The 11255-nt window shown below is 39.3% G+C and overlaps 1 protein-coding gene across 1 annotated transcript; it reads left to right on the plus strand.

Moving 5' to 3' along the window:
• Positions 1 to 190: 190 nt before the first annotated feature.
• LOC103504820 (putative uncharacterized protein DDB_G0271606) lies at positions 191 to 10458 on the plus strand. The gene is made up of 15 exons (XM_026820235.1): positions 191 to 319; positions 963 to 1074; positions 1518 to 1841; positions 1994 to 2358; positions 2612 to 2902; positions 3158 to 3492; positions 4507 to 4577; positions 4769 to 4870; positions 5922 to 6157; positions 6241 to 6415; positions 7101 to 7223; positions 7972 to 8284; positions 8566 to 8686; positions 8776 to 9002; positions 10175 to 10458. The coding sequence occupies exons 1-15, from the start codon at positions 297 to 299 to the stop codon at positions 10288 to 10290; spliced, it is 2934 nt and encodes a 977-aa protein (XP_026676036.1). The 5' UTR covers positions 191 to 296; the 3' UTR covers positions 10291 to 10458.
• Positions 10459 to 11255: the final 797 nt, after the last annotated feature.

Genomic DNA, 11255 nt, shown 5'->3' on the forward strand with positions numbered 1-11255 from the left:
ATTTTCTTTCTACCATCTCACCTTGGATAACTCCATGATCATATTTGGCAAGTTCAAAGTTTGGGAAAGTTAGTTACCTTTGAAATTGAAGATCTAAGTACATTTCTGTTGGATGAACTTCCAAACATAGATACAATTTGCTTTTCTAGATTGTATTCAATTTTGGCTAGTCGATTTACTGGGACCATATTTGATTCTGAGTATAATATTTTGATAAACATCTAAACTTACCTAATCTAATTTAATCAATTTACACATTACATCAAAATGTTATCAAGCCCTAAATGACATGAAACATGGTCAGATATTTCAGGAAGTGGTAATCATTTACATTGTTTACTACATTTCTTATATAATTGAGTAATAAGAAAGAGTAATTTTTTATTTAATTTGATCAAAAAATAGCCTTAAAGTGTGTCTGTCAATCTTCTGCCCATAGGGCCCTTCAAGTTTGGAAATTAGAAAAAACATACCAAGTTATTTCTTTAGATTAGATTTAGTTGATACCACTAAATTCCTGTTAATTATTAGCATCACAGTTGGTATCTCCTTACTCTTGTGTGTGGTATTCCAGTGACCTTGTAGGTTGCTTGTAATGCAGACATTATCAGACCAAGGCTATTCAAGGAGTCTGTCTGTATGCTTTAACAAAATAATCTCTAGAAAATATTAAATAACAATTTTGTTGTATTGTTTTTCTTGTAAACTTGTTCATTATCTGAGAAATTACTGACATTAGTATTGGTTTGGATCATCTTCTACTCCTTCCAATTTGGAATACAATTCAAAGTCAGTTGGACCCAGAGTATTTTGATTTTTGGTAAACGTGAAAGATTCATTTTTGCAATTTTGCAAACTTGCTGGTGGGCAGGAAGGTGGCAAGGTACATTTCTCTCAATAAGTGATTCATTTATTTTTATTTTTGTACCTACTAATAAATATGTTTTTCTTTGTCCTTGCAGGAAAATGTCTGTGTTAAATCAAAGTGGGGAGGAACAAGTGGAATGTCCATTGTGTATGGAACCACTGGAAGTGGATGATTTAAATTTCTATCCCTGCACTTGTTTGTACCAGGTAAGCATCAGTTTCTAATAGAAACCACTTGACAATGTAAATTTAATGTTTGTTGAGAGTTATGACCTGTAAATATAAAATATGGATATAAAAAACTCAATTATTTATTAAACATTATTAATACTGTTAGCTAAATATTAAAAATCCCACCAAATACATGAATTTTACATAAACCACTGTGTAAATATGTCATATAGCATACTAATTGAAATGTAATGTTTTGTTTCAGATTTGTAGATTCTGTTGGCATCGGATCCGTACCGATGAGAATGGACTATGTCCTGCCTGTAGAAAAGCATACCCTGAAGATCCAGCTGACTCTTAAACATTATTTATACTGTTAGCTAAATATTAAAAATCCCACCAAATACATGAATTTTATATAAACCACTGTGTAAATATGTTGTATAACATACTAATTGAAATGTAATGTTTTGTTTCAGATCTGTAGATTCTGTTGGCATCGGATCCGTACCGATGAGAATGGACTATGTCCTGCCTGTAGAAAAGCATACCCTGAAGATCCAGCTGACTTCAAACCTCTTTCTCAGGAAGAGGTAGCAAGGATGAAAGCTGAGAAACGGCAAAAAGATCAGCAGCGTAAACAAAAAATTACAGAAAACAGGAAGCATCTAGCCAATGTCCGGGTTGTGCAACGTAATTTGGTGTTTGTGGTGGGTCTGCCAATGCGATTAGCAGACGCAGAAATCCTGAAAAAGCATGAATATTTTGGGAAGTATGGAAAAATCCACAAAGTGGTCATCAACCAAAGTATAGGAAGCATCTAGCCAATGTCCGGGTTGTGCAACGTAATTTGGTGTTTGTGGTGGGTCTGCCTATGCGATTAGCAGACGCAGAAATCCTGAAAAAGCATGAATATTTTGGGAAGTATGGAAAAATCCACAAAGTGGTCATCAACCAAAGTACAACATATGCGGGGTCACAGGGGCCAAGTGCAAGTGCCTATGTTACGTATCAGCGTGCAGAAGATGCCTTGCGTGCCATTCAGTCCATCAACAATATTGTTGTGGATAGTCGTGTCATCAAAACGTCTCTTGGGACAACAAAGTACTGTTCACACTTTATGAAGAATCAGGCATGTCCAAAGCAAGACTGTATGTACCTACATGACCTGGGGGATCCTGAGGCTTCATTTACTAAGGAAGCAATGCAGCAGGGGAAACACCAAGAGTTTGAAAAGAAACTTCATGAACAGTTGCTCAAGGATTCCTCTAATAATAACAACAATAACATTACCAATAATAATACTTCTAGTAACAATAGGTAAGTTCAGTAACTTGTTGACAAACATAAATGTGAGTTAAAGAGATAAAGAAGCTTCATTACCAACAATAACTTCTTCCAAGTGGTATAAATGAAAGTTCCCACTCTACAGCTAGGAGATTTCTCTATTTTATTGAAAAAAAAAAAAAAAAATCAGACAGCTTTTTTTGTATGAAGTTGAAGGTTTTGTTTGAATGCCATTGAATTGCCATTGCCAAACATTTATAATCTTTTCATATTTCTCTTTCCTCAGAAAAATCAATACCTCGTCCCCATCACCTCCGGTGGGAACAATCATCATAACTCCGACACTTGAGCAAGATGACCCGTCACAGGACAGTGAAGCCCAGGATAGCACAGATCAAACAAAACTCAGTGAATCTTCATCAGAAGACACCAATTCAGTCAACAAAGAAGCATGGCCATCTCTGTCACAGGAAATGCTTGCCGAGAGCACAGGCACGAGTCCCACACCGAGTAGTGTATCTAGTGAAACTAGCATCAGTAATGACAAGAAACTTCATACTAAACTAGATAGTAATAGGTGAGTTTGGTTTGAATGATCTTCTTACCTTGACCTTATCAGCAGCCTTCTAGCTAGCAGCAGAGGTGTAGATATTCTATTCCATTATACTAATTACTAGGTACCTGTATGATGGAGTGTAGTTTGCTATTAATTGTATTGAAAGATTTGAAAAGTGCAAAATACAGCTTCAACTTATTTACACTTCTCTTAAGCTTTAACTTCTGGTATAGATATGTTATTTACTCTATTGTATTTGTCTTTTCTCCCACACAGAGCCATGTCATCACATAGTAACAGTACAAGCACGTCTAGCGATGACATCAACATCATTAGTATGACAGCCCAGCTGTTAGAAGACGATGATGATTCACAGGATGGCACCCATCATCCCGTCAACCACCCAAATCAAAATCAAAGCTCATCGACTTCGACGTCCATGGTGCACCCACTTCTAATGAACCAGAATGTGAACATTGCCACAAGTCTGGGGTCAAGCTCACAGCCACCGCTGTTCTCAAATGAGAATGCCTCGTTCTTTTCTTCTTCACTGTCGATGAATGGAGGAGCCAATACCAACACAAAACTTCCCCCTCCCCCTACACATAATGGTGAGTTTTTTGATTATTATTTCTATGATTTCATATCTCTTCTTCTTTGTTAATTTTCCTTGTGCTGTTATGTAGGATCAGATTTCTTATCTCAAGTTTTGAATTGGTGGTGGATAGAACAAAGCAGATGTGAGAACAGTAATGTGGTTAAGAATAAATTTACATCTCTTTATTGCCTCATCCTTCACAAAAGTCTAATGCTTTGTTAATCATTCAGTAGGTAGTCTATTTCTTTCTCGTTAAAAAATAGTTGTTAGGTATCAATTTTATTTCTTGAATGAATGGAGGAGCCAATACCAACACAAAACTTCCCCCTCCCCCTACACATAATGGTGAGTTTTTTTATTATTATTTCTATGATTTCATATCTCTTCTTCTTTGTTAATTTTCCTTGTGCTGTTATGCAGCATCAGATTTCTTATCTCAAGTTTTGAATTGGTGATGGATAGAACAAAGCAGATGTGAGAACAGTAATGTGGTTAAGAATAAAATTTACATCTCTTTATTGCCTCATCCTTCACAAAAAGTCTAATGCTTTGTTAATCATTCAGTAGGTAGTCTATTTCTTTCTCGTTAAAAAATAGTTGTTAGGTATCAATTTTATTTCTTGGGTTGTTAACAATCATGGCTTTCTTGACATGAACCACCAACCCCTAGATACCAAGGTCACAAATTGATCTGTGGGATTTAATTTTCTTCTCTCTGCTTGCCATACCCACACTGCTAATATACAATATTCTTGAGTTTGGTTAAGGCCTACTCACTATCAGGTAGACTTGACAGGTACGGCTGAAAAGGTCCACCTGTCAGGTCTACCTGCTACCTGAGAAGAGACCCGCTTGCCATACCCACACTGCTAATATACAATATTCTTGAGTATGGTTAAGGCCTACTCACTATCAGGTAGACTTGACAGGTACGGCTGAAAAGGTCCACCTGTCAGGTCTACCTGCTACCTGAGAAGAGAAAGAAAAAGTAACCAATCAATTTTGTACCATTTTTTTCGTTCCTCAGTTGATTTAATCAGCAACTCAATACCAAGTGAATGGTCACTCAACGGAGGTCTTGGCAATGGGCTGACACATCTCCCCGATGTTCTGCCTCCGGTGCACTCTTCGGAAGACTGGGAAGCAGCGTTTGGATTTAGAAACAACAATGCCATAAAAAGTAACCATTCAATTTTGTACCATTTTTTTTTTCCTCAGTTGATTTAATCAGCAACTCAATACCAAGTGAATGGTCACTCAACGGAGGTCTTGGCAACGGGCTGACACATCTCCCCGATGTTCTGCCTCCGGTGCACTCTTCGGAAGACTGGGAAGCAGCGTTTGGATTTAGAAACAACAATGCCAGCACTGGGAGCTCTTTACACCAACAGGTAAGATTGAGGATATTTCTTAGAAAAGGTTTCATAGGAACTGTGACTGCTGAGGTCTTATCGTCCCAAAAGTGAAGAGAGATGGAGGAAAGGATAGGAAAAAGTCGGCCTTTTCGAGAACGAACATTATCCATTCAGGATAAAATCCGCCTCGGGCGGGAATCGAACCCGCGGCCTAGCGCTTACAAGGCAAATACACTATCCACTAAGCCAACTAGGCTGGCTGATAAAGAATATTTTATCAGAGGAAGAGAGTTTCTTAATGTCAACTTGATGAAGTTTCCTTTAGTTTGCCTGTTTGTTTCATCACAACTCTCAAACAGCTTTTCTAATATTGATAAAATTTGATAAAAATCTTCAACAGGTACCCAAAGGAAATTTTCTTTCCTAGCTCACTAGATTGCCCCTTTCTTAGCTCACTTGGGGCTGTTTTTAAGGAAATAAAAGCAGTACCACCTATAATCATACCTTGCACAAAACCTTTCACATACCTTCACTTACTCATTACTTCTTTCAGCTTCAACAGGCACAACTCAATGCTCACTCTCACTTGGCCCAACAACAACAGCAGCAACACCAACAAGATAGGAACTGTGACTGCTGAGGTCTTATTGTCCCGAAAGTGAAGATAGATGGAGGAAAGGATAGGAAAAAGTCAGCCTTTTCGAGAACGAACATTACCCGTTCAGGATAAAATCCGCCTCGGGCGGGAATCGAACCCGCGGCCTAGCGCTTACGAGGCAAATACACTATCCACTAAGCCAACTAGGCTGGCTGATAATATTTTACCAGAGGAAGAGAGTTTCTTAATGTCAACTTGATGAAGTTTCCTTTAGTTTTCCTGTTTGTTTCACCAAAATTCTCAAACAGCTTTTCTAATATTGATAAAAATCTTCAACAGGTACCTAAAGGAAATTTTCCAACTAGATTGCCCCTTTCTTAGCTCACTTGGGGCTGTTTTTAAGGAAATAAAAAGAAAAGCAGTACCACCTATTATCATATCTTGTACAAAACCTTTCACATACCTTTACTTACTCATTACTTCTTTCAGCTTCAACAGGCACAACTCAATGCTCACTCTCACTTGGCCCAACAACAACAGCAGCAACACCAACAACAACAACAGCAGCAACAAATTGACAGCTCGCTTCTATTGGCCAACCACCTGAACAACACACCACAGATGCTCTCCCATCATCTCAACACACACCAAACACACCCCAGCATACAGCAACAGCAACAACAGCCCACACACCATCATCACCAACAACAACAGCAGCAACAACAGCAACAGATGTCAAATCACGTAAGTAAACTATGGTGGTTTCAAGTCTCTAAGTTTGCTTGGATTTTCTGGTCCCGATAGAACAACAACAACAGCAACAAATTGACAGCTCGCTTCTATTGGCCAACCACCTGAACAACACACCACAGATGCTCTCCCATCATCTCAACTCACACCAAACACACCCCAGCATACAGCAACAACAACAACAGCCCACACACCATCATCACCAACAACAACAGCAACAGATGTCAAATCACGTAAGTAAACTATGGTGGTTTCAAGTCTCTAAGTTTGCTTGGATTTTCTGGTCCCGATAGAATCGGTAGATATACAAAGGTCTTAGTGATATTTGCATAGGGTCTCTGAAGAGAGGAGCATTCAGACACAAAAATAATAGTTTGGAAAGTAACGTCTGCCTTATAAGCGTTAAGTCTTATAAGCATTCCCGCCCAGATTGAACCTTATTCTAAACAGATATAGGAGGAGGCTATTTTTTTTTTATTATTTATTTATTTTAATTTTTGCTCGCGGCGGTTTTTCAGATGTCCCGACACGACGACAAGAGAGGAGCATTCAGACACAAAAATAATAGTTTGGAAAGTAACGTCTGCCTCATAAGCGTTAAGTCTTATAAGCATTCCCGCCCAGATTGAACCTTATTCTAAACAGATATAGGTTCGGCCAAGGAACAGGTGGCTTTTCCTATCCTGTCTTTCTCTTTGATTTCGGGACGATAAGACCTTAGTAAGTAATTATAGTTCCCTCTCTATTTCTATCAAACCTCAAAAAAAAAAAAGAAAAAAAAATCCTTTACATAAGACCCCGCCGGGAATCGAACCCGGGACCTCCATCGAACGAGTAAAAGCCTAGTGTGACACCCACTCGGGCACGGAGCCTTCTTTTTTTTATTTATTTTAATTTGTGCTCGCGGCGGTTTTTCAGATGTCCCGACACGACGACGACCTCGGGTTCGATCCCTTCCACGAAACACAGAAAGCCCTGGCCGAGATGATAGAGAAAGAGGAACAGCGCACACGTTTAAACCACTACCATCAACAGCAACAGGTAAGTGTGGAAGTTTCCTTGGTACCCACCACATTTCATATTTTTGTGATCTCTACATTTCAGTACTAAGTTAATGCGGTCTCTTCCTGATCCATTGTAGTTTAGGATTATTGGACTGATAATATTTTTATTTTTAAACAATACAGTTTTATTTTTAATACAATTTGAGGGAAATAGCCAAAATTTGTGTCAGTTAAGGAGGAAACAGCTCAGGTCCATGGCATTTCTCTCATACAAATTTATTCAAAATACTTAAGACTTTATTTAGACTGTTGGGGTAAAAGGACTTTTCAGTCTCATCCTAGGATTCCAAGTGAGGCATATTCTATTCTTTTTTCCATCACCGATTTGTATTCTTTTTTGCCATCACCGATTTGTTATAGCCCAAAGTCGTTTCTCTGTCCACAGGTTCAGAACCTCCTGCAACAGAACCTCCTTCAACAGCAACACAGAGAACAGCAACTACAGCCTTTTAAACAATACAGTTTTATTTTTAATATAATTTGAGGGAAATAGCCAAAATTTGTATCAGTTAAGGAGGAAACAGCTCAGGTCCATGGCATTTCTCTCATACAAATTTATTCAAAATACTTAAGACTTCATTTAGACTGTTGGGGTAAAAGGACTTTTCAGTCTCATCCTAGGATTCCAAGTAAGGCATATTCTATTCTTAATTGCCATCACCGATTTGTTTTCTTTTTTGCCATCACCGATTTGTTAGAGCCCAAAGTCGTTTCTCTGTCCACAGGTTCAGAACCTCCTGCAACAGAACCTCCTTCAACAGCAACACAGAGAACAGCAACTACAGCAAAGCCTTCTACAACAACACAGAGAACAGCAAAACCTTCTCCAACAGCAACAGAACCTTCTGCGCGAACAGCAACAACAGAACCTGCTCCAGCAACAGGCGAGGGAGGCGCAACAAAACCTGCTCCAGGCGCAAGCGAGAGAGCAACAACAACAGAGAGAGAGGGAGCGACTGCATCACCAGGTGGCAGCCATGTTTGATCCACGAGGCCCCGCCCCCAACCTCCCTAGCAATTCTAGCCTCTATCATAAAGGTAAGTGTGCCAGGTTTTTCTAAAAGCAATGGAAAAAAAAAATCGTTTCCTACTAAAATGCTCCATTTTCATCATTCAAATGACTTTTATTACAAAAAAAAAATAAAAAAAAATGGAGAATGTTACTAATGCCTTTATTGAATTGACATTGAAGTTCAATTTGGTTCACAGTGCGTACCACGCACCACCGATGTACTTACAACACGACGCGACGGCGCGACGCTTGTTTTTTGTTTTTACTCAATTTTCTTACTGACTTCCCCCTTTATTCTCGTGCCCAGGTGCCAGCAGTCCCGCGGACCTGTACACCAACGCCCTGTCCAACTGCACCAAGCTGCTCGACAACTTCTGTCTGAGCAACGGCGTCGGCAGCTCAGCCGGGGGTTCCTCCTCATCCAATCCCCTATCACTATCCCGCTATCCACCCCCGGGCTTTAGTCAATCCCCCGCTACTAGCCTTCTCAATGGGAACGGCGTTGGCGGCTCAGCGTTCTATCACTATCCCGCTATCCACCCCCGGGCTTTAGTCAATCTCCCGCTACTAGCCTTCTCAATGGGAACGGCGTTGGCGGCTCAGCGTTCAGCCCGAAGCTACTGGACAGCGTGGACCTGATGGTGTCGGGCAGCAAACTGTTACCGTTCGTGCACCAGGCGGCCAACCAGTCCTCGTCAGTCAACTTTCAGCATTCTCTCAGCACACAGGCCGCCCCTGCTCCAGGTGAGATTATAATCTTTTTTTTTTCTTCTTCTTCTTCTTCTTCTTCTTCTTCTTCTTCTTCTTAGTAGACAGTCTAGTTAGCTTGGATGGTAGCGCGTCTGCCTTATAAACGCTAGGCCGCGGGTTCGAGTCCCACCCGGGGCGGATCTTATCCTGAACGGTACAATCATTATAACTCCGACACTTGAGCAAGATGACCCGTCACAGGACAGTGAAGCCCAGGATAGCACAGATCAAACGAAACTCAGTGAATCTTCATCGGAAGACACCAATTCAGTCAACAAAGAAGCATGGCCGTCTCTGTCACAGGAAATGCTTGCCGAGAGCACAGGCACGAGTCCCACACCAAGTAGTGTATCTAGTGAAACTAGCATCAGTAATGACAAGAAACTTCATAGTAAACTTGATAGTAATAGGTGAGTTTGGTTTGAATGATCTTCTTACCTTGACCTTATCAGCAGCCTTCTAGCTAGCAGCAGAGGTGTAGATATTCGCATGAACAGTTGCTCAAGGATTCCTCAAATAACAACAACAATAACATTACCAATAATAATACTTCTAGTAACAATAGGTAAGTTCAGTAACTTGTTGACAAACATAAATGTGAGTTAAAGACGGAACGGCTGGCTTTCTACTAACCTGTCCTTCTTCTCTCTTCAATTTCGGTAGGATAAGACCTTAGCAGTTACAGTTCCCTCTGTAGAAAACCTCATTTTTTTTTTTTTTTTAATCTTTTCTTTTTTTCTCTGAGGCGCTTTAACTCTGGAATAAGTTGTTCACGCCTTTTTTTCTTTGCTTATCCTGTAGAAAGAAAGTAATGCAATCGGCTGAAATTTTTGAAGGTCATATTTGAGTGCTAAAACCAATGATGCACGGCGAGAAGACAATTTTTAGTTCTTCTTCTCGTCTCGTGTGTATTACTACCTAAAACACGTCCCCCCCTCAATGAACGGAGCTGAGTTTAAAGTTTCAACTCTAGTATCTCGCACTTGGTTCGTTTAATAACTATCCCGTTTGTTCTGGGATATCTAGTTATGAAACTTTCAGTATAATTTTGATGAATCTTGCTTAAACATTCAACACAACAGAACTTTGTCAAGCTAATGAGTTCATATCAGAACTAAACGTGACCTAGACTGTGCTTAACATTTGTCTATTCCGTGTGTTCACAGCTTGGGACTGGACCGCCTTGGACCCTGCCATCATGAGCGCGGGCCAACACTGTGATGTTTTCAGTACTCCACCACCCCCCGGCTTTCCCATGCGACAGACCCTTGATAACTTCTAGGCCCCCCCATAATTACCCCCCCTGATTCACACATAACAAAAATTAACCAAGTCAAAACCCATCACAATGGATTCAAACGATAAAGAATTTATTATATACCCTTATTATTTTTTTCGTCATTTATTTTACTTTTTTTTTCTTTTTTTAATTTAATTAATCAATGCTGACTTTTGAAACGAGATTATCCCTGTGCTGGTGGAGACTGGCAGTGCTGACTTGTGTAATTTTTGTCGCGATAAGATGCTCTTGGAAGTTGATCAGCAGTTTTTTTTTTTTTTTTTTTTTTATTTTTTGTTTTTTTTTTTTAAATTTTTTTTGAATTTTTTTTTTTTTATAACCCAAGGTTTGTTCCACAAAGGACTCTGGGATTAATTTCGTACTTCTGGAGAGTCTGAACCTGTCAGATAAACTGCCCCCATGAAGTCAACAGATTCAAATCCGTTTGGTCAAAATTTCGGATAATTTTGCATGGGTCTATATTTTGTCTAAAATTGCTGAATTAAGTTTCTTTTGGGAGCGGTTTTTTGGACAAGTCTTGTGTTGCCTGATGAATACTGAATAACCAAAGTTTAAAATTGTATACCAAGATTACTAAGCTGATGATAACAATAAACACTTGTAGTTTTGTTCACAAGGTGAGTATTTTGTTGATGAACTCTCCAGGAGCGTCTGTCTTCACAATAGTAATAAACAAATCGATGATAAATGGTATTATTGAACTTTAAGTTTTCTGTTCTTTTAAAGGTTTCCCAGATGCTTTAAAGAAATAATTTCCTTTTTTCTCTCTAGAATATAATGAAAAGTTGATTACGATAACTTCGGATAATTTTGCGTGGGTCTATATTTTGTCTAAAATTGCTGAATTAAGTTTCTTTTGGGAGCGGTTTTTTGGACTAGTCTTGTGTTGCCTGATGAATACTGAATAACCAAAGTTTAAAATTGTATACTAAGCTGATGATAACAAT

This window comes from Diaphorina citri, unplaced genomic scaffold (assembly GCF_000475195.1).
Source record: "Diaphorina citri unplaced genomic scaffold, Diaci psyllid genome assembly version 1.1 scaffold7, whole genome shotgun sequence".
In the NCBI taxonomy this organism is placed as follows: domain Eukaryota; kingdom Metazoa; phylum Arthropoda; class Insecta; order Hemiptera; family Psyllidae; genus Diaphorina; species Diaphorina citri.